This window comes from Wyeomyia smithii, chromosome 1, assembly GCF_029784165.1.
Source record: "Wyeomyia smithii strain HCP4-BCI-WySm-NY-G18 chromosome 1, ASM2978416v1, whole genome shotgun sequence".
Lineage (NCBI taxonomy): Eukaryota > Metazoa > Arthropoda > Insecta > Diptera > Culicidae > Wyeomyia > Wyeomyia smithii.
Window position 1 is genome coordinate 81,973,353 of NC_073694.1, and position 24,803 is coordinate 81,998,155.

The 24,803-nt window shown below is 35.7% G+C and overlaps 1 protein-coding gene across 1 annotated transcript; it reads left to right on the forward strand.

Annotated features, from left to right (window-relative positions):
* The first annotated feature begins 7,040 nt into the window (after positions 1 to 7,040).
* LOC129719215 (uncharacterized) lies at positions 7,041 to 20,864 on the forward strand. Its single transcript, XM_055670736.1, has 6 exons — positions 7,041 to 7,742; positions 13,980 to 14,549; positions 18,633 to 20,059; positions 20,114 to 20,340; positions 20,418 to 20,618; positions 20,674 to 20,864. The coding sequence occupies exons 1-3, from the start codon at positions 7,059 to 7,061 to the stop codon at positions 18,708 to 18,710; spliced, it is 1,332 nt and encodes a 443-aa protein (XP_055526711.1). The 5' UTR covers positions 7,041 to 7,058; the 3' UTR covers positions 18,711 to 20,059; positions 20,114 to 20,340; positions 20,418 to 20,618; positions 20,674 to 20,864.
* The last annotated feature ends 3,939 nt before the right edge of the window (positions 20,865 to 24,803 follow it).

The window sequence follows — 24,803 nt, forward strand, 5'->3', positions numbered from 1 at the left end:
ACGTCGCATGTATGTCGCGTAAAAAAACCTAACTGTATTTGAACCTTTTTCTTATGAATCAATATATCTTAGTGAAAATTATCTGAACTTTCCTTCAAAAATATAAAAATATGAGTTAAAGATCCTACTCTGAAAAAAATATAATTTTGAAAACAAAAAATGATTTTAGAAAATATCGGTGATCTCAATTTTTTTCAAATGAAGTATTTTAGATAGACAATTTAGTTGCCTAAAACGATCTATGCGTTGCAAAAATATACACTTTGACACACACTCTTGAAATCCGAAACATTTTCGGTGTAGGTTGGTCGCACCAAGTTCCCAAGTAATACCAATATAATACTGTTTTCCAGTGAAATGAAACCGGTTATCAAAATTGATCCATTTTTCGTAAAGTTCTGGCCATTTAAAATTCGAGAGAATTTTATTTATCTCAATTATTTTGTCTACCCCCTGTATAAATCAGGATACTTTTTTGGCGCAACAATTTCGTTGATTTGCACTTTTAGTGGAACTAAAAATTGTTTGTTGGGTAACAGATACTTTAAATTTAAACAGTTCCAAGTTAAACTAAACAATTACCAGAGAATTATCAATAGACTGCCGCTATGCATGTCCATCATATTATAAGAGTTGGCAAGCCAAAGAAAATGCATTTTATTACAATTTCGTATCATTGCTTTTTATGAGATGGTGCAAAAAGTTTGCATATTTTTTTAAAATTCTTCAGTACTAAGTTGTCGAATTCATCTGTTCTTAGGAAACTAAAAACTATAAATACCTTTTTAGTTACCATTATTTCTCAGAAACACAGTGACACCCGGGGCGAACCTTTACACCACCCGCAACAATGCTAAATCTTGTCGAATAGCAGCACCCAACAAATACCTAGCGGCAAAAGCAACTCCTGGGGTAGGGTAGGAGAGGTCTCCTTCTTTTGGGTCTCCTCCAGTAACCAGCCGCACTGACTTGTGCTCACCCTTATAATATCGATAATTATCGTTAACGTCAAAAAATTAACGATAATATCGATGACCAGCATTTATCGATATTATCGATAAGTATCGATAAGTTTCCCATCACTACACGCGAGCACAAACATTATTTGAAAGGTGATTAACAAAAACTCACGAGAAATCGTTTAAAATTTTTTAATATCGGCGATTTTAACGCTAAACATCTATTATGGAATAATTTTCAAAGTAACTCCAATGGCAAAATTTTATTCAATGATTGTTCCTCAGGATACTATTCTATTTTGTCTCCGAATAGTCATACATGTTTTTCTTCTGTAAGAAATCCATCAACAATCGATTTGATACTAACAGATCAATGTCATATATGTAGTGAATTGATCACACATACTGATTTTGATTCTGACCATCTTCCAATAACTTTTTCTATATCACATGAACCCTATGAGCTCTGTTTTTAACTATCACAAGGCTTATTGGGAAAAATATAAAACTCGTATTGAGAGTAATTTCCATAATGAACGGATTTGCAAAACGAAGTGAATATTGATTCCGCTTTGGAAGCATTAAAATGTGTAATTATTGATGCCAGGAATTATTCCAAAGGCTCAAGTAAAATTTGATTTACCAATAATTGACGAGAATCTTCAACTTCTACTTCGTTTGAAAAATGTCCGCAGACGTCAATACCAACGTTCTCGTGACCCTATTTTTAAAACTATTTATAAAGATTTACAGGAAGAGGTTAAACATAGATTTACTCTTCTGAGAAATCAAAATTTTTAAGCTTAAGTTGAAAAGTTGAAACCATATTCAAAACCTTTTTAGAAGCTGTCGAAGATTCTTAAGAAATCTTCAAAGTCTTTTCCAGTTCCAAAAGATAATGAACGTTTTCTTGTATCCAATAAACAAAAGGCTCAAAGACTTGCCCAGCAGTTTGAGAGTGTTCATAATATAAATTTGAATTTTGTGAGTCCAATTGAAAATGAAGTCACACGTCAATTTGATTTAATTTCTTTCCAGAATTTTTTGCCTGCAGAAATAATTGAAACTAGTTTGAATGAGGTTGAATCAATTACAAAAAATTTCAAAAATATGGAAGCACCTGGTGACGATGGAATTTTTAACATATTAGTCAAACACCTCCCTGAGAGCACAATGGAATTTTTAGTGAAAATTTCAATTGCTGCTTCAAAATTGCATATTTTCCCAAATTATGGAAAAATGCATAAATTAGTCCAATTTTAAAGCCGGATAAGGATCCAGCTGAGGTTTCAAGTTATCGACCAATCAGTTTGCTTTCTTCAATAAGTAAACTGTTTGAGAGAACAGTTTGGACTTCGCCATGCGCATTCCACTACTCATTAATTGCTCAAAGTTAAAAATATAATACGAGCTAACAAATCTAATGGTTATTCCACTGGAGCTGCTCTATTAGATATAGAAAAAGCATTCGACAGTGTTTGGCATGAAGGTTTGATTGCGAAATTGCAAACTTTTAATTTTCCAACTTTCCTAATCAAAATTTTAAAAACTTATCTTACTGATCGAACTCTGCAGGTTGTCTATCAGAGTTCAAAATCTCATAGATTTTCTTGTCAGAGCAGATGTGCCTCAAGGTTCCGTCTTGGGTCCAGTCCTGTACAACATATTCATTTCAGATCTCCAGATTTGCCTCCCGGATGCACAGAGTCATTGTTCTGCGATGACACAAGCATTTCCGTAAAAGGAAAAAGTCTGCGTGTCATATGCAGTCGATTGCAGAAAAGTTTAAATATTTTTTCTTCCTACTTTCAAAAGTGGAAAATCTTTTTCAATGCTTCTAAAACTTTCCCCATAAGACCAAGCCAAACAATAATCACGTTGCAAAGATGAATGGGGTTATTTTAAGTTGGTCCGACAAGGTTAAGAACTTGGGACTAATTTACGATAAAAAACTTGTTTTCAAATAGCACGTTGAGAGTATACAAGCCCAGTGCATCAAATATACGAGATGTTTATTTCCTCTCATTAATCGAAATTCCAAACTTTGTTTAAAGAATAAAGCAATGCTTTATGCTGTACCGATCTGGTCAAGTGGTTGGTTAAAAAGAAAGAAAACGCTTCAAAGGATTTAGAATAAAATTCTGAGATGATTTTGAAACGTCCTCCTTGGCTTGGTACACTCGAATTACGTAGACTTACTGGTGTTGAAACATTAGAAGCTATGTCAAATAAAATTATTAACAATTTTCGACAAAAATTGTTGCAATCCTCAATTGCTACGATAAGCTTTTTTATAGCCAAAAGTTAGCAATTAAATTAGTTGCAAGTTTACTTCCCTTTTTTGACAAGTAGGTTTAAATCCCTACGAGTGATAAGTCATAACTGCGAAAGCAAACAAATCTTAACAATTAAAATTACAGTTTTTCTAACAGTGTTGAGAAGTCACCATTTGTGATTGGAAACACATACTTATTATTTACTAATATTTATCATAAATAATTAGGCTACTAACAACTCCCCTTTAAAAAAAAACAATTCAAAATTCGTGAAAAATGCTTCGCTTGGTTCTCAAGAGGTTAACGGCGCCATTAATAGCAAGTGTCTTATACTTATCATAACTAAGAACAAATTTTTTACCTTTGCAGCCGACTACGTGCTAGAATTAAATCTAAACTAAAACTAGAATGTTGTATTTAAGATCAGTGGTTTGTTGTTTGATGTTTGTCTATTATCATAGATAAGCAGCATATATTGTATGCAATGTTGCCAGTATGCCAGATAAATCTGGATTTTGCCAGATTTCTGTTCGCGAGCCAGACTAACAGATAAACCTCAAAATCTGCCAGATATGAAATCTGGTAAATATCTGGTTCATTTTCCGCGTCGTCTCGCAAAAAGGTCAATAAATCGATATGGGCCGTGGCTGTCCTTTACCTACCTTACCCGGTGAGGGCAAAAAAAGGTCATCACTTTAAATTCTACCAGGAATTTTATCCATAAATGCGCGTCGAATTTTCGCCAGACTTTTTGTTTTCGTTTTGCCAGATTTTATTTGAAACTTAGTGGCAACGCTGATTGTATGTTCCGCTGGGTCAGGATTTTTGATTTTGATTTTATTAGAGAGCTTTGACCCAAAAAGTCATTCAGCTCTATAGCTGGGTCAGGATATTAGGCACTGGCACATTGAGTTATATTACTGAAGTCCTGAGTATAATATGAAATCTGTTGATTCCAAGAATTTTGTTTTGATAAAACTGAAACGGTCGACATCTTTGTTTTTCATCAGAATTCAAAATTGCAAGTGCATTCTACCATGGTTCACATGGTTCTGAACGATATTAGAAAACACGTTCTAGAAATAAAAAAAATAAAAGTAATTATTTTTGTTTCAGTACCTAGCCCAAGCGTACAATTGAAAATGGATTGCAGCAGTTGTCGTTCATTATACGAGTTAGAGATGGTGAAACGTAAAAACCTTCAGTGTAGTTTGTCAGAGGAGCAGCAACGAAGACGCAGATTTCAAAGAATTTGCTATCGGCAAAAACAAGCTCTGGTAAACAACGCCAGTTCCAAAAGATAATGAACGTTTTCTTGTATCCAATAAACAAAAGGCTCAAAGACTTGCCCAGCAGTTTGAGAGTGTTCATAATATAAATTTGATTTTTGTGAGTCCAATTGAAAATGAAGTCACACGTCAATTTGATTTAATTTCTTTCCAGAATTTTTTGCCTGCAGAAATAATTGAAACTAGTTTGAATGAGGTTAAATCAATTACAAAAAATTTCAAAAATATGGAAGCACCTGGTGACGATGGAATTTTTAACATATTAATCAAACACCTCCCTGAGAGCACAATGGAATTTTTAGTGAAAATTTCAATTGCTGCTTCAAAATTGCATATTTTCCCAAATTATGGAAAAATGCATAAATTAGTCCAATTTTAAAGCCGGATAAGGATCCAGCTGAGGTTTCAAGTTATCGACCAATCAGTTTGCTTTCTTCAATAAGTAAACTGTTTGAGAGAACAGTTTGGACTTCGCCATGCGCATTCCACTACTCATTAATTGCTCAAAGTTAAAAATATAATACGAGCTAACAAATCTAATGGTTATTCCACTGGAGCTGCTCTATTAGATATAGAAAAAGCATTCGACAGTGTTTGGCATGAAGGTTTGATTGCGAAATTGCAAACTTTTAATTTTCCAACTTTCCTAATCAAAATTTCAAAAACTTATCTTACTGATCGAACTCTGCAGGTTGTCTATCAGAGTTCAAAATCTAATAGATTTTCTTGTCAGAGCAGATGTGCCTCAAGGTTCAGTCTTGGGTCCAGTCCTGTACAACATATTCATTTCAGATCTCCAGATTTGCCTCCCGGATGCACAGAGTCATTGTTCTGCGATGACACAAGCATTTCCGTAAAAGGAAAAAGTCTGCGTGTCATATGCAGTCGATTGCAGAAAAGTTTAAATATTTTTTCTTCCTACTTTCAAAAGTGGAAAATCTTTTTCAATGCTTCTAAAACTTTCCCCATAAGACCAAGCCAAACAATAATCACGTTGTAAAGATGAATGGGGTTATTTTAAGTTGGTCCGACAAGGTTAAGAACTTGGGACTAATTTACGATAAAAAACTTGTTTTCAAATAGCACATTGAGAGTATACAAGCCCAGTGCATCAAATATACGAGATGTTTATTTCCTCTCATTAATCGAAATTCCAAACTTTGTTTAAAGAATAAAGCAATGCTTTATGCTGTACTGATCTGGTCAAGTGGTTGGTTAACAAGGAAGAAAACGCTTCAAAGGATTTAGAATAAAATTCTGAGATGATTTTGAAACGTCCTCCTTGGCTTGGTACACTCGAATTACGTAGACTTACTGGTGTTGAAACATTAGAAGCTATGTCAAATAAAATTATTAACAATTTTCGACAAAAATTGTTGCAATCCTCAATTGCTACGATAAGCTTTTTTATAGCCAAAAGTTAGCAATTAAATTAGTTGCAAGTTTACTTCCCTTTTTTGACAAGTAGGTTTAAATCCCTACGAGTGATAAGTCATAACTGCGAAAGCAAACAAATCTTAACAATTAAAATTACAGTTTTTCTAACAGTGTTGAGAAGTCACCATTTGTGATTGGAAACACATACTTATTATTTACTAATATTTATCATAAATAATTAGGCTACTAACAACTCCCCTTAAAAAAAAACAATTCAAAATTTGTGAAAAATGCTTCGCTTGGTTCTCAAGAGGTTAACGGCGCCATTAATAGCAAGTGTCTTATACTTATCATAACTAAGAACAAATTTTTTACCTTTGCAGCCGACTACGTGCTAGAATTAAATCTAAACTAAAACTAGAATGTTGTATTTAAGATCAGTGGTTTGTTGTTTGATGTTTGTCTATTATCATAGATAAGCAGCATATATTGTATGCAATGTTGCCAGTATGCCAGATAAATCTGGATTTTGCCAGATTTCTGTTCGCGAGCCAGACTAACAGATAAACCTCAAAATCTGCCAGATATGAAATCTGGTAAATATCTGGTTCATTTTCCGCGTCGTCTCGCAAAAAGGTCAATACATCGATATGGGCCGTGGCTGTCCTTTACCTACCTTACCCGGCGAGGGCAAAAAAAGGTCATCACTTTAAATTCTACCAGGAATTTTATCCATAAATGCGCGTCGAATTTTTGCCAGACTTTTTGTTTTCGTTTTGCCAGATTTTATTTGAAACTTAGTGGCAACGCTGATTGTATGTTCCGCTGGGTCAGAATTTTTGATTTTGATTTTTATTAGAGAGCTTTGACCCAAAAAGTCATTCAGCTCTATAGCTGGGTCAGGATATTAGGCACTGGCACATTGAGTTATATTACTGAAGTCCTGAGTATAATATGAAATCTGTTGATTTCCAAGAATTTTGTTTTGATAAAACTGAAACGGTCGACATCTTTGTTTTTCATCAGAATTCAAAATTGCAAGTGCATTCTACCATGGTTCACATGGTTCTGAACGATATTAGAAAACACGTTCTAGAAATAAAAAAAATAAAGGTATTATTTTTGTTTCAGTACCTAGCCCAAGCGTACAATTGAAAATGGATTGCAGCAGTTGTCGTTCATTATACGAGTTAGAGATGGTGAAACGTAAAAACCTTCAGTGTAGTTTGTCAGAGGAGCAGCAACGAAGACGCAGATTTCAAAGAATTTGCTATCGGCAAAAACAAGCTCTGGTAAACAACAATGCAAAAATCCAGCAATTGAAAAAGCAATTAAAAGCAAGCCAAGCCAAAGAGAAAAAGGGGAACAAACTACTCAAGACCCTAAAATGCAATCCGATATTGCTCGAGTCCATGAAAAATTTTCGTATCAATAAAAATGCACGAAGATATCCGAGCATGAAATACACTGCAACTTGTCAGCGTATAAATTCGGGATCAGCATACAAAAATTTGAGAGCAGCAGGTGTTTTATGCATGCCGCATCCTAAATCTATCACCAGATGGCAGCAATCCGTTACACTTGAACCGGGATGCAATCTTGAAATCATACGACGTATGTCTATCATTGCGTCTGGACTCCAAGAACGGGACAAGTTGATTGTATTACTCATTGATGGAATGGCTTTGAAACCGACAATAGGTTTTCATGCGAAAAGCGACTTCTTCTATGGTCTCCCGAACGACGGTGTATTCAAAGTTAATGAAGAAAATGATACTGCTAATTTAGCTAATGAGGCTATTACAATCATGGCTAGAGGAGTAGGCACTAAGTATAAACAAGTAAGTACAGTGAAAACCCTCTAAATCGCCATTTTTTATAACGACAAATTTCGCTATAGCGTCATTCTTGAAGGCCACTCAGTTTCATACTAAAATTACATTGAAGTCGCTTCTTACGCGGTTTTTTTTGCGCGGGTGTTTTTTACGCGGATTCCGGAATTTACGCGGTTTTTTTTACGCGGATTCCGAAATTTACGCGGTTTTTTTTACGCGGATTCCGGAATTTACGAGTTTTTTTACGCGGATTCCGGAATTTACGCGGCACGTATCCCCCGCGTAAAAAGCGACTTTAGTGTATTAGTTTTATTGCGACATTTCGCTATTATGACCTTTCTCTATAGTGGCATACCAAAACTCATAGTTGTCATTCTTTATTGCGACAATAGTACAGTACATTGCTGAATCTGCAACAATATTCTCAACGGTACCTTTTGTTCTACATATACAAATATTATTCGTATTATTGCTTATTGCTATAAAGGGATTCGACTGTATTTGTTAAATATATTCGTATTCATGAAGCAGAGCTGATCTTCAATAACAGCACACAGTATATGATCTAGGGGATCCGTTTCGATGTTGGATTTTCGATGTCGGATTTTTTTCGTACAACAACGATGCTACAGGATTGGATAGAAAGAAATTCAATTTGTCGAAGAATTTACCTGACCCTGAGTATTGAACTTGTTTGACATTTTTCTTGAACTGAACATTGTTCCGCAAAACTGAAAAGCGGTGAAAGTAATGCGTGTTTGCCATCAGAAACACAATTAATATTATTTATGCATTAGCCAAGAGTTTCATGTTGTCAATTATCATGTTGTTAAAATGACCGGTGTGGCCTTTAATCGATCTGATCAAGTTGAAGCGGCGCTAGTGTACGAGTGATTTATAACGTATTTCTATTTTAAAATTTTCATGAAATTTTTGACCAATATTGTTCTTACGTGGACGTCTGAGATCTTACCTCAAAACATCCAAAGAACATCCAATCAAAGTGCAATGAGTATATAAAATGTTCATATCCTCTTATTAGAAGGAATTCTTGATATTGTTTCAAGAATGACTCAATTTACAAACAAATATTTAGACCACACTTGTTATATGCAGTCCTACCTGCAATTAGGAAAATTATGCTTCAAAGGATTCAGAATAAGCTTTTGAAAATTATTCAAAAGCGTCCTCCCCGGTCTTGTATGAATGAACTCCATAGGATTATTCAAGTTTAGGTTTTGTTTTGTTGCTTGAAGCAGGTATAAAATTTGCGTATATTCACTGAAACAATCACACTTTAATAATGTAATACAATTTTAAATATATGTGATAGTGTTGATATGTCACTGTTTGTGGCAGAGCACAATATGTGAATTCAAAAACTTCCCCCCCCCCCTTAAAAAAAAGTATGTATTAGTTTATAATATCTTGTTTACCACACAATTTTATAACTATACCCCGCAATTTTCGATTAGATCAGCGATTCTCAACCTGGAGTACGCGACAGCCTTCAGGGGGTACGCGAACGAAAAATCAGTAACGGCGAACAAAACATTTTTTTTTTTTTTATAATACTTCATTCACAGTGCGTCTTGAACTGTCCTACAGATCAGACGTTTTTTTCGGTTGCTTGTGGACTGGTCTTTGACTGCTTATAGCTTCAAAGTTTGTGTTTTGTCAGTGTGTCTTTTAAAGACTACCTGAAAGTTATTTCCCATCAGTCTTTCTCAAGACTACCTACTTTTGAATTTAACATTTGTTTTAACTTTTTTCGTATCACCTGAAATGGCTGGACGGAAAAAGAAACCTCGCATCGCTGCGGGGAGGAAAAGAGAGGCATCTCTTTCTGACACATCGAGTGTCTGTAGTGACAATCCTTTTGATATTTTGCCTGAGCAAGAAGCTGGTGAAATGGAAGTTATTAATAATGAAACTATACAAAATATAAAATCTTTGAAAAAGGAGAAAGTTCCACCTATCGTGGTAACTATTTCTTCTGAATTTAATATATTCAAAAAGGAACTTTCAACGTTTGTTTCTGACGTTAAAGTTACCTATCAAATTGGCCGTAGAGGTGAATGTCGCTTATTAGCCGACTCAGTAAAGGGTCGTGATCGTCTTGTTCAGTATTTAACTGACAAGATGTACAAATTTTTTACATATGACACCAAGAACGCCAAGCCGTTCAAGGTTGTCTTGAAAGGTCTCACCAACGATCAAACCGTTGATGAGATCAAACTTACTTTAACAGAATTACTTGGCATAGCCCCTACCCAAGTAATTCTAATGAAACAAAAATCACGAGGCGAAAACAGTCAGAGAACTGGAATTTCCCTTGTTAATTATTTAATTCATTTTAACCGCAATGAGGTTAACAACTTAAAATTTTTTGAAAAAGCACATGCTTTGTATAATGTGCGTGTAAAGTGGGAAATTTATAGGAAGTATGGCGGAGGTGAAAAGCATATCACCCAATGCCGTACTTGCCAACGTTATGGCCATGGTTCCAAATTGTGTAACATGGACCAAAAATGTCTTAATTGTGGAGACTCTTCTCACAAAAAGGACACATGTCCTGTGAAAGAGAGTAAAAATTTTCGCTGTGCGAATTGTAACGGCAACCATATGTCAAATTTTTATCAATGCCCAGTCCGTTTAGCAATTGTTAAGGCAAGGCAAGGTAAACAAAATTCAATTTCTCAATTAAAACCAACTTCAAAACAAAATTCTCCAAGCGTACCAGTGACGCATAGTTTACCTACTCCTTTGCATACCCGTTTAACTTATGCACAGGTTACAGGTAGTTCGAACATTATACCGCCTAGTGTTGGTAGTTCGAAAATAACCGTTAGTATGGGTAAGCAAAACACGCTAGAAAATAATTGTACACCTATTACTCCAGCTAATATTGCTGCCGAAAATATTTTTTCTAATGTCAACTGCCTGGGGCCAATTACGGCAGGTAAACTTATTTTTTTGCAACAGGCAATGTTCGATCTTATGAACGCCATGTTGCAGGCAAAATCAATGTGTGAAGCCATTCAAATAGGCATAAATTTTACTATTAAAATTGTTTCTAATTTAAAATTTAGCAATGATTTTAAATAAAACAATTAAAATATTGAATTGGAATGCTCGGTCATTGAAGGCAAATGAGAATGAGTTTTTAATTTTTTAACAGTAAATAATGTGCATATTGCAATTATTACTGAAACATTTTTGAAACCTAACATAAAATTAAAATATGATCCCAATTACGTGGTTCATAGATATGATAGGATTCAGGGTTCCGGCGGTGGAGTTGCAATTGTTATTCATCGCCGAATCAAACATCGTGCTCTTCCCCATCTTGAGACGAAAGTTATTGAAACTTTGGGAATTGAAGTTCAAACTGAACTTGGGATTTTATTTATTGCCGCAGCATATTTACCATTTCAATGCACACGCGGGCTCAAAAATTATTTTAAAGGTGATTTACAAAAACTCACCAGAAATCGTTCGAATTTTTTCATAATCGGCGATTTTAACGCTAAACACCGTTCATGGAATAATTCTCAAAGTAATTCCAATGGCAAAATTTTATTCAATGATTGTTCTTCAGGATACTATTCTATTTTGTCTCCGAATAGTCCTACATGCTTTTCTTCTGTAAGAAACCCTTCAACAATTGATTTGGTGCTAACAGATCAAAGTCATGTATGTAGTGATTTAATCACACATGCTGACTTTGATTCTGACCATCTTCCAATAACTTTTTCTTTATCACATGAATCAGTTTTAAACCCTATGAGCTCTGTTTTTAATTATAACAAGGCTAATTGGGAAAGATACAAAACTCATATTGAGAGAAATTTCAATAATGAGCTTGATTTGCAAAACGAAGTGAATATTGATTCCGCTTTGGAAGCATTAAAATGTGCAATTGTTGATGCCAGGAATTATTCTGTTCCAAAGGCTCAAGTGAAATTTGATTCACCAATAATTGACGAAAATCTTCAACTTCTAATTCGTTTGAAAAATGTCCGCAGACGTCAATATCAACGTTCTCGTGACCCTGTTTTTAAAACTATTCATAAAGATTTACAGAAAGAGATTAAACATAGATTTACTCTTCTGAGAAATCAAAATTTTGAGACTAAAGTTGAAAAATTGAAACCATATTCAAAACCATTTTGGAAGCTGTCGAAGATTCTTAAGAAACCTTCAAAGCCTATTCCAGTTTTAAAAGATGGTGAACGTTTTCTTGTATCCAATGAACAAAGACTTGCTCAAAGACTTGCCCAGCAGTTTGAGAGTGTTCATAACTCAAATTTGAATTTTGTGAGTCCAATTGAAAATGAAGTCACACGTCAATTTGATTTAATTTCTGCCCAGAATTTTTTACCTGCAGAAATAATTGAAACTAACTTGAATGAGATTAAATCAATTATTAAAAATTTCAAAAATATGAAAGCACCTGGTGACGATGGAATCTTTAATATACTAATCAAACATCTCCCTGATAGCACAATGGAATTTTTAGTGAAAATTTTCAATTGCTGCTTCAAAATTGCATATTTTCCCAAATTATGGAAAAATGCAAAAATTACTCCCATTTTAAAACCGGATAAGAACCCAGCTGAAGTTTCAAGTTATCGACCAATCAGTTTGCTTTCTTCAATAAGTAAACTGTTTGAGAGAATTATTCTTAACAGAATGATGTCACACATCAACGAAAATTCAATTTTTGCAAAAAGTTTGGATTTCGCCATGGGCATTCCACAACTCATCAATTGCTCAGAGTTACTAATATGATACGAGCTAACAAATCTGAAGGTTATTCCACTGGAGCTGCTCTTTTAGACATAGAAAAAGCATTCGACAGTGTTTGGCATGAAGGTTTGATTGCGAAATTGCAAACTTTTAATTTTCCAACTTTCCTAATCAAAATTTTAAAAACTTATCTTACTGATCGAACTCTGCAGGTTGTCTATCAGAGTTCAAAATCTAATAGATTTTCTTGTCAGAGCAGATGTGCCTCAAGGTTCAGTCTTCGGTCCAGTCCTGTACAACATATTCACTTCAGATCTTCCTGATTTGCCTCCAGGATGCACAAAGTCATTGTTCTGCGATGACACAAGCATTTCCGTAAAAGGAAAAAGTCTTCGTGTCATATGCAGTCGATTGCAGAAAAGTTTAGATATTTTTTCTTCCTACTTGCAAAAGTGGAAAATCTCTCCCAATGCTTCTAAAACTCAAATGATAATTTTTCCGCATAAGCCTAGGGCTTCTTTCCTCAAGCCAAACAATAATCACGTTGTCAAGATGAATGGGGTTATTTTAAGTTGGTCCGACAAGGTTAAGTACTTGGGACTAATTTATGATAAAAAACTTATTTTCAAAGAGCACATTGAGAGTATACAAGCCAAGTGCATCAAATATACGAGATGTTTATATCCTCTCATTAACAGGAATTCTAAACTTTGTTTAAAGAACAAACTTTTGATTTACAAACAAAATTTTAGACCAGCAATGCTTTATGCTGTACCAATCTGGTCAAGTTGCTGTTCAACAAGGAAGAAAACGCTGCAAAGGATTCAGAATAAAATTCTGAAAATGATTTTGAAGCGTCCTCCTTGGTTTGGTACACTCGAATTACATAGACTTACTGGTGTTGAACCATTAGAAGCTATGTCAAATAAAATTATTAACAATTTTCGACAAAAATCGTTGCAATCCTCAATTGCTACGATAAGCTCTCTTTATAGCCAATAAGTTAGCAATTAAGTTAGTTGTAAGTTCACTTCCCCTTTTCTGACAAGTAGGTTTAAATCCCTACGAATGATAAGTCCTAATTGCGAAAGCAAACAAATCCTAACAATTAAAATTACAAATTTCTAACAGTGTTGAGAAGTCACCATTTGTGATTGGACACACGTACTCATTATTTACTAATATTTATCATAAATACTTAAGCTACTAACAAATCCCCCCTTAAAAAAAAAATAATACTTCATTTGATTGCTCTTAAAACATGATTGTAGCAATCAAATAAACCATAGTTCAGTTTGAAACCTGAACTAGGCTACCACAACATGACCTATCATTCTCTTTTTCACTCTGTGAGAACGTTTCTTAGCCAGGGGATACAATTGATTTGAAAAATATCGCCAAGGGGTACGCGGACATAAAAGGTTGAGAACCGCTGGAATAGATCATTCCTACATTACAATGAAAAAATCTATTATAATGCTCTTTTTTCAGACCTTCGGATACTTTCTCGCAAATACAACCCTTAGCTGTACACGACAACAAGAAATAATTGAAGAATCTGTGAGAACTATGTTTAAAATAGGATTTATACCGGTTGGCATAGTGATGGATCAACATCCGACCAATGTAATGACTGCTAGGGCAATAGGCGTTACAGTTGATAAACCAATGTTCGATATAGATGGCCATCCCGTATTGTTTTTTTTCGACGCTCCGCACTTGTTCAAGTCGCTACGAAACAATTTATTCAACAAGAATGTACTTTTCCAGGACGAAATAGTTTCTTTTCAACACATACGTGAACTGTACAAAATGGATATTTCAAAAATGCCTCGATTAGTTCCGAAGCTTACTCAAAAAGCGGTCGAGCTTCCTGCGTTTTCAAAGATGAATGTCAAGCTAGCAACGCAAACCCTTAGTGGAACCACTGCTAAAGCTATCAACACATACGTTGAATTGCAATGTTTGGAGAAAGAGGTGTTACCAACTGCTTTATTTATAGAGCTTTTCGACCAACTCTTTGATGTTTTCAACTCTCGGTTCAAGTTTAACTCGGCCAAGGTTCGTAAATGAAACATGTTTATTTTAATTTTCCTCTTTTTGTATGTGGTTCTATAGTTAGGTTAAGGATATATTTATTATTCGTGGTCATTTTTAAGCAGACCGACATCAAAAAGCACAGTTTTGAACAATGTTGTATGACGGGCTTGAAAATCTCAAGTAGGGTTGTTGATATTTTATCGATATTTGATATTATCGATATTTGCTCGTCACAATATCAATATTTTTGACCGATATTGGCGCATTTGATATTATCGATATTTCGATATTGCGACTCGATATTGCTGTCCGATATTCTCGGTTGCCATCAGGGGAGTGCTACCGGCAAAATTTTGCCTACAGATCATAAATTCATCTTGGCATCAAAATTAAATTTAAAATGCTTACACACAATATAAGATATTCATTAAAAGTGCACATTATACTGAAAACAAACGTTAAGCAGGGTGACACTCAAAACTCGAAATTAAATTCCCGGTTTTTTCCCGGGTTTTCCCGGTTCGTTCAAATATTTTTCCCGGTTATTTGTACTTCAGAATTCTGCATTTTTTCATACAGTTAAGGGTTAAAAAAGCGTGACTGTCGATTTACATCCCATTATCGAATTACATTCTAATATAGTCACTTTTTAAGCGTGTTCAGGCTTATTATAATCCAGAGATATTGTTGCAGAAATTCGAAAAATGTGACGGACGTCATCTTTTTCAAGAGGATAACGTTTGCGGTAAAAAAAATGGTACCCCGCCACGTCAAAAACGGACATCGTGCGGCACTTTGTAGACGCCTGGTATGCCGTTCCGGCATCTACAATATCTTGACACAATTGGACAACGATCAAAGCATCGGAAGAAAGCCCAGTTCTGGACGGCCGACGACCCTGAACGACAAGAAGCTTCAAAGGATGCTGAAGAGGAAGACCGAGGGGAAAGTGGCTAAATCACTGCGTGCACTTGGTCGGAAGGTTGGTGCATGCGGTAAAACAGTGAAAAAGTTGTTGGAAAACATGGGCATACATGTCAGGAAGCAGCAGTCCCGTCCACTGGTGCAAGTCTCGGAGCTGCAGGCAAATTTCCCTGGCAAATCGCGATGTGACAGTGGGGATGGACGACGAGACCTATCTAACCCTAGATGACAACGATTAGTAGGGCACTTTGTATTTTACCTCCCCTACGAAGAAAGTGAGCACCGAGGTGAAGTATATTTCACAGACCAAGTTCCCCAAGAAGGTGCGGCTGTGGCTGACAATCAGCGAGAAAGGGATGTCAAAGTTGCTCTTCTTTTGCTCCGGGCTGGCCGTGAACGAGGAAATTTCCAGTACGAAGTGCCTGCCAGAAGTTGTGTCGTTTATCAAGAAATACCATAAGCGCGAAGACACAGTGTTCTGGCCAGATTTGGCGTCGGCCCACTACTCGAAGCGATCTTTGGAGGAGATGGAGAATTTCTGGGCAAACTTGAAGCGCAAGATCTATTCCAACAATTTTGTCGCGAAAACGGAGGAGGAATTAATAAAAAACACAGAAAAAGCTTGAAAACATGCCTGCACGCAGGTTTTCGTCCGCCATGGCGAATGTTCCGGTTAACTGCCGGAAGGCCGCTCGCAGGGGCGTAGAATTTTTAAAACTTATAAACAACGCATATAATACTCATTACCGGGGACTCCTAGGCCAAATTAAGTTTGTAGGAACCGTTTTTACCTCAACCACCGAAGATTCAATATATAAAAGAATTACACTTAAACACATTAGCTTCAAGAGCACGGGCCGTGGCATTCTTCTTTCTGGCTTCTTCATCTTGAACTGAATTCTCCTTCTTCTTTGTCTTCAACAATTCAATATATCGGCTATAGATTAACGACTTGGTGATATCAATTTCGTCTTCACCACCGGCATCCTGTACTGCATCGTACACCAATCGCTGGATCAAAATCTCCTTAATAACGGTCAAGTTGGGACGTTTCTTGCCTAAATCAGCTATCAGATCACTACAGAAAGTATCAAGGCGTTTTTCACTACGGCGGTAGGAAGTCAGCAATGTCTCCGTCGAATGCATACCCAACAGTTGTGAGTATTCTTGGCGAAATCTGTCAACTACAGTTCCCGCAAGATTATCTTCGTGAACCATTTGCTCTAGGCAAAATTCGAGCCGTTTGACTGCTACTTCCGGGGAGCTTACCGTGGTCAAGTTAGTTTCCAAGAGAAAGATGAATAAAAACAAAACTGATATAAGCACTGTGAGAAATGAGTTGAATATACTGGCAGCCGGGGTGAGATTGTGCCATCCAGCCCGTGACCTGTCAGCCATCTCTTCCGGGTCAGAAGACCAGTCTTTCTTGGTCGTTTTCGAGAAAACTTATTCAAGGAATTTTAGTGATCGCCATGAGATAGCTGACAATCTCACCCCGGCTTGTAATATTCAGTGAAATTCCCGGTTTTTCCCGGTTCCAAACAATTCCAGGTTTTAACCACCACATTAAACCGATCAAATGCGATGCCTTGGTGTTACATTGGGATGGCAGGATCGATGAATTTCAGTAAAGAATCGGTGTTACATAAGCGATAACATGAATGTTCAGGTAGGATGCTTCAGTAACTGGCTGCTGATTAGTCAATCGATCAGTGACGATTAGGAGACGCGGCTCACGAAACGTCGGTTTAATCTGATTGGAAAATGCACCTTGCGTAAAGCGATCAGCAAACGGCCCGCTGTCCTAACGGACGAGATGAAATAGCAAACCCTTCGCCGGAATATGCAATACTAAAGCAGGTATTAGACGGAGAAAATATTTGCTATTTTTGGTACGATTTTTATTTGCACAAAATAAAATCTGTATTAAAAAATAGCAAATATTTGCTTCGTCTAATACCTGCTTAAGGCATGAAACATGCTGAACACCAACGCGACCGATCGGGTGAGATTCTCGCCGTAGGTTAATGAACAACTCTACTCACGGCTGTTTATTAACCTTCGGCAAGAATCTCGCCCGATCGCTCACGTCGGCGTTCAGTTTATTTCAGACCTAACTAAAATCCAAACAAAAAATATATGAAGGAAAATATCGATAAAATATCGATATCGACACGTAATATCGATTTCAATATCGATGCCGCTTTTAATATCGATAAAACGAATATCGATATTTTATTTTTTATATCGACAACCCTAATCTCAAGTAGTACACAACAGACACAAACACTGGAGCTGTGTGATAATTTGCTGAGAATGTGCACGCACTCACAGCCAGCGAAGGAAAAAAATCACCTCTAGCGACTAATGAATACATATAAAACAGGCCTATGACGCGTTGAAATCGTCGTCAGTATGCGAAAAACAAAGTATCGGTGCTGGTGCACTCTCTTTGCTTTCCTCTTTACGATATATTTCTATTCATTAGTGTACACCACAACACGTGGTTCTCAATGTGCACAACTCGATATATGAAGTTATTCGTCTCTGTTACACAGAGCGATCAAATCTTGTTATATCCTTATTCTTTAGACTCATGAAGATGATTTTTTTGTCGGAAAAAGAAAGAAAATGACAGTGTATGGTCTCCTACTCTCGCTTAAACTCAACCGCTGCCGAATTACTCCCTTCCCCCACACTTTCCCTCTCACCGCACCACACCTCTGCTGCTGTTCAGGCGACATGATATTCTTCTGTTGCTATCATTTCTTCCCCTAACTCGGCCTATGGAGAGACAAACGCAAGAATCGAATCGCTTCTCAGAGCTGATGTAGCCTAGTCATGTGTTTGTTTTCTCCCAGTAACCTATGTACCATATCATCATTTCATTATGGGTTGAGAGGATTCAAGTTTAGTCTCGGCCTGTATACTTCGTGAAATGCACATCTGATTAATAAACGACGATTGCATCATATTCGTTTCGTTTCCATCACTGCTCACAGCTCCGGTGTTTTAGTCTGCTGTATTTCTACCTAAGGACTTCAAGTTCGTCATACAAAGTTTTTCAAAATTATGCTTTTTAAATGACCGACTAGCGAAATGGTTTAAATCCTAATATTAATTTACAATTTACAAAGGTTATGATTAATTACTGTTGAATGTTATCTCTTTTCTTTGCAGCTATTATTTATTTTATTTAATTGTCAATTCATGATATCCTTTTCATTCATGAATATTCTTTATATAGTATACAGTTGACTTTCTTTGTCTGGTTTTAGTGTTCATTCTTCTGTTTTTATGTTTGAAATGGAAAATACTCTTGAATTAGATGGAAAATTTAAACAGTTTTTCTTACAGCCGTTGCGTGCTGCAATAGCTGAAAATAGTGATCATTGGGATTTTCTGAACAAAATGGAAAAACTAATCAAAAATCTCCAATTTGTACCTAACTACTGTTTCGATGCAGCACAAGCAGCCGAATGTGCTAACACATTGACAAAAGCACAACGATTCCCACCATGCCTAAATGGATATCTGCAAAATATAAAAGCGCTTTCTATGCTTTGGAAAAATTTAAGCAAAGAATATGGAGTTTCCTACATATGCACAATAAATCTTTGCCAGGATCCGCTCGAGAACCAATTTTCCAATATAAGACGGGCTTGTGGATCTAATGATTCTCCCAACGCTTTGCATTTCGCAGCAGCACTAAAGTATTGTAGTATTTTTAATGGCCTACGAGCTGTTGAAAACGCTAACTATGAAGGCGACAATTCGAAGAATATGATAGAAAGTCAAAGTACCGTGGACTCTGAAAAAGATCCTCTGGAATGCCCAGGAAGTGAGAATTGTTCCATGCGTTTATTCGTGCCGATTGATTTTGGAAAAAAAGAACCTCTAGATGCAGCTGAAGTAAATGCCGTCGTGTACATCGTTGGTCATGCGGTTTATAAGCTCGTGCATACTCGATGCCGTCAAAATATGATAATGCTGGATAAAAACGAGCTAGACGAAAGCTATATATTTTGCCGAATGAAACGTTATTCGAAACTATTTCAATTCCCTAATAAAGTTGCCCGTGATATTGGACTACAATTGTTCCTCATTTTTAAAGAAAAGTTTTACGACCTATTTCGTGAAAGCCGATTCTCTGTTAAGGCACGGCTCAGAGAATATATACAACAGGACAGTGAGATTGTTTGTTCGAAATGTTATGAAAAATTAATAAACTGCATTCTCAATACTCTCATCAATGGGCAAGTTCGCAAAATGCAATGCTCAATAAATAACAGAAGAGCGAGACGGTTTCGACAACTTGGTAAAGCAAGACGAATGCAATTACCTCCGAACAATAGAAAACGCAGCTCTAAAACACGAACTCCCAAAGTACGAATTCGACAAAAGGTTTTAACCCGGATAACAAAGCGAAAATCACCTTCAAAAAATCGAAGAATGTAACAAGAAAGGAAACTCGTCTGCAAAAAGGCATATTTGCACGTGCTGGGTTGTCAAATGTTGGTAATGACGATGCAAATATGGAGCAAACAAGAAAGAGCATCCAGTTACTCGAAGAGCTTGTGGCCACATTTCCTGATCGTTACTCGTCGGTTAAATTAGCTCAAATCAACAAAAAGCATGTTTTTATTCCTTATTTTTTTCAGAGATTGTCATGATCTTTCAATAGATTTTATTGCAAGTACGTACGAAAAGTACAAGTTCGAAGCTCAGAACGTTGTTTGATAAATATATCAAGTATGGGCGACATTTATCAAAAATTGAAAATATATTGAAATGGTACCAAATATCGAACATATTCACTGATGAGCAGCAATATCGCATGAGTCTTTATTTAGAAAATGAATTACTAACGGAACAAGAAAAAGGAATGGTATGAATCAATGTTCTCTTTTTCACACATATATTTTGTATATTTTTGTATTTTTTTTTTTTTTGTATTTTTTGCAGCATACAGAATTTTTGGACTCTGTGCTAATACATGAATGGGGCTTAAAGATTTTCATTAGCGTATAAAAATTCGATAGCCGCGAAGAGGCTCTCGAGCATGTGAAGCTTCAGGAAGAAATGATAATATATAAAAATGATTGATCCACGAACTCGAACGATCCACGAAGTTCATCGTATTCTCAACAGAAAAACGCACATCCGGTAGTTTCATAATTTGTGTTCAATTGTCTTTATTTCATTCTTGTTTATTTTCTAGAATTCTGCAGGATTTTCAACACTATCGACAACTCAGATGGGAAGACGATTTGGCAATGGCAGTTAACGATGAGTAATTTCAAATGCATTCAGATTGTTATACCCACCATGATCTTGCAGGGAGAGTGATTACGTGTGCCAATCAGCTGGTTCTCTGATGGCTGTTACAAAAGCGAGTTTATATTCGTGAAAAAAATGTGCAAATGATAAATAATGTTTGCTCCACGAAACTTAATTTTCAATAGATTTTTTTTTTCATTCGAAAGAAATCTTTTTTGATATGTTGTCAATATATCACATCAATTCAAATATAGCAACCTTCTAGTTTAAAAATGGGCCCTATTACAAAAAAGAGCCGACTATGCGTGTATATGTCTGCTGATAAGTACATGTATGTATGAATATTTAATTTAGCTTGAAACTCTCCGAAATCGTCGTTCACTGGTGACGCATGTTCACCTGGGTGTTCCAATTGAAGCAAACGCGCTTCTAATAGCGAATTTCTTCATTCCACTGGGTTTGTGCCGGTTTTATTATGCAAAAATTAACTTTGAAACGTCAGGAACATACTATAACATGAGCCGTTGCGGAAAAGAGTGGCCAATAAATCATTTTTTCCAAAAATGAGTTTTTTGCAATCATCACATTTACTCAAAAACTGTACTTGGGCGATTAAAAAAATTTAAAAAAAACATACTTTAAAGCTGATTTAAACCATGTTGAAATTTCGTCTGAAACAGAATAGCCATTTTTTTCGGAACAGAGTAGTCTATGTACATAGGTCGGTATAACATCATGTGCTATGTAACATATAACATGTTACATGTGATATGTAATACGTAACATGCCTCATGTGAATTGTAACATGTTATATGTAATATAACATGAATAAGTAACATTTTCAGTAACATGTAATTTGTAACATGATACATTACATTCAATGTCTACTGTGACATGGACATGTTATGTGTATCATGTAGTATGCGATTTTGAACGAGATAAATCGTTTTCTTTGTTAAAAGATTTTTCGAAAATTTCTTCTCTCAAAAATTTGCTCGATGGCACATAGACCACTCTGTTCCACAGCGGCTCACATACCTGGCAATGCTTAATGTTTTTGTGCCAGTAAAGTGTACGTCCTCAATGGAAGCCGATTGATTATCGACTATTTGGTGGGGTTTGTTTGCTATTATACTAGTTATTAATCCCAGAAAGATAGTCTGCGTCAATTTGACTCTTCGCTGTTAGTGACCTTGCTCTAATTTTTTCTAAATAATGCGAATCAGTTCTCATTTTTTTAACAACTAAATTCTGTGTCAATATCGTAATTAACACTCATTGGAAATTTATAGACAAAAACTGGCACTTTCAATGATTTAAAAGTCAGGCGTCAATTTTCCATTAAAATAGGATTATTCCAGGGTTAACATGCAATTGTAATTATAACCATTCATGGAAACACCTAATACTTATCTAATCTAATAACTTATCATATATCTTGAGTAAAAACGAAAAATTTATATGAAAAAGAAAACTCATTCTGTTTATTCGCAGTAAAAAAAAAACAAACCAGTTTGAAAAATCATTCAAAAGTATCCTTATCAATAAAACTAATCTTATCAAAAATATGAAACGCTCAAATGTTCCTGTAAGTAACTTGTTTGTTTAGTTACTATTAATAATATAGCCAGATGAATTCCGCAGTTCTAAAGACATTTGTTGAATTTCAACGCTCCTGTGCATGGTTTATAATTTGTCAAATACTGTCGATAAACTGTAAGTACACCGGTAACCGATCTGCAAGAGTAGAATAAGACATACATTTTAAATATCGAATACAAATATCATTACCTTCTCGAAAAAATGTTCCCTCCTTGTCAGTCAATAGTTTAACAAACAATCAAATTAACACATCCCTCTAATCGTTCTAGTTTTGGATTCCGACAGCCGATGGGCTTTGAATGATGACTGGTCGGTTGATTCGATAATGCTTGTCCTGCTTGCCGCCTCCACTTCCACTGGAGTCAAGATCTTTATTTTTACTTCAAACCGTTAAGTACAGAAGAACTTATTCAAATTTTTTAATCCTTGAAAAGTATGACGAGAAAACTTTTGTAATCAATTCGGTAAGATGGATTAGACCAGAGTTGCCAATACAATTTTTAATTAAACTGGAAGAATGCTGAAGAAAAAACTGGAAAAAACTGGAAAACCATAAAAATATTAACAATACCAAAAAAATAAATTGTCAGAGAGCTTCTCTGTAACGGTTATTGAATCCAATATAAATTTTAAATACAGCAACTTCGAGCTTACATTTTGTTAACATTGTAGACTAAAAAATTTCATTCACAGGAATAAAATTCGAAATTGCGCAACCAGTTTATCGCAAAATCAAGAAAATAAAGTAGGCCGTGTTTCGTGCGAGAAGATGCAACACTGAAAATGCTGTTAAGAATTGCTACAATGGCTTATCTAGAAAATCTAAAAAAATTTAGTAGAGTATAACGGAAACCGATAACTATTTCTTTGATTGATTACAATGGCTTATCAAACCACAAAATTTAGGTTTTTAAAATATTTCCAAACCAATCGGAGCTTGAGTGTCCAAAAAATCTGGATAAATCTGGTTGATATACAAAAAAGCTGGAAGATCTTGGGATTAAACTGTTTGACTGGATCACTTGAAAAAAACTGGAAGAATCCAGTTTAAACTGGAACATTGGCAACTCTGGATTAGACAGGATTGGACAACATGAATAAATAAAGTGTAAACAACTTTTTGACAGGTTCTTATCGTTTTTTGTTTGAGGCTCGCGTAGAAACGAGAAGAAGAATATTCATTACGTTCATTTTTCGTCGAGCAATTTGACAGGGGAAAGTACGGGGTACTGTGGGGCAACGTGCACCAAAAAAATCGCCAGTGTTACGTATGTCTTATGTATGTGGTATTCCGGTAAACACGTTCGGTTTTAGATTTCTCAGTAATTTTTTTACGGAATAACGGTAAACTAAAAAGTTTTCAAGTAGTTCGGTATTAAGTATTACCGAGAAACCATTGTGCAGTTAAGTGTGTACCACTCAAAAAAAGAGTACACGCTCGTAAATAATAACTCTAAAATGAGTAACATTTGACGCATTTTCGTTAAAAGTGGAACAACTCTCAAATTGAGTAACTCCACAAATACTCAAAACTGAGTAACACTAGGCGTCTTTAAAATGAGTCATTATTACTCAAAATTTGAGTACGACATTACTCATTTTTTGGGTACAGTTCAGTTTCATTACTGGCTAGAAATCCGCCACGGCCAATAAACGACACCACATGTTCATCAATAATTACCTTGTAATAAAAGTAAACAGTTATAATGCCTTCTGAGGCGCACACAATTAAAAAACATATGTCACAAACTGAAGCACATCGTAATCATCTTTCAAAATGGACGTCGTTATATGCGATGTTACTCAGAAGGAAGTTATATGAAGGGAACCCAAAAAGTGAGTCAAAGTTACTCAAAATCAAAAAGGACTTCTACTCATTTTTTGACGTCTACGAACATCGTTTTAAACTGAGTCAGAGTTGCTCAGTCCATGAGTTATTATTTACGAGCGGGTAAAGCAGAACATTATGACAATCTGAGTAACTGTTACTCAGTTCGGTAAACGAAACTTACTCAATTCTTGACGTTTTAATAGACAATGTAAAACTGAGTCAAAGTAGCTCAATTTAGAGTAAAATTAGAGGAGCGTTTTGGGCAGTACCAGGAAAAATGCCAGTGTTACGAATATGTCTTGAATCAAAGACTACATTATATTGAAATACTACGAAATTCACTGAAAAACTTGTGTCAGACGAGCGACTCGTCGCTTCCGATTTTTCTCTGCATGGACAATACCCCGTTCACACTACACCGCATATCACCTGATATCAGGCGATTCGTGCTATCGAGGCCCAGAGATGCCAGATATACAGACAAATCTGTATTATACAGACTTTTTGTGTTGCGATACAGACACGCATAAGCCTACAGATTTTATACAGACATTTAGTATAATACAGATATTACACAGATATCTGATATTCTACATAACGGTTTTACCAGTATACACAAAAAAACGAACACAAAAACC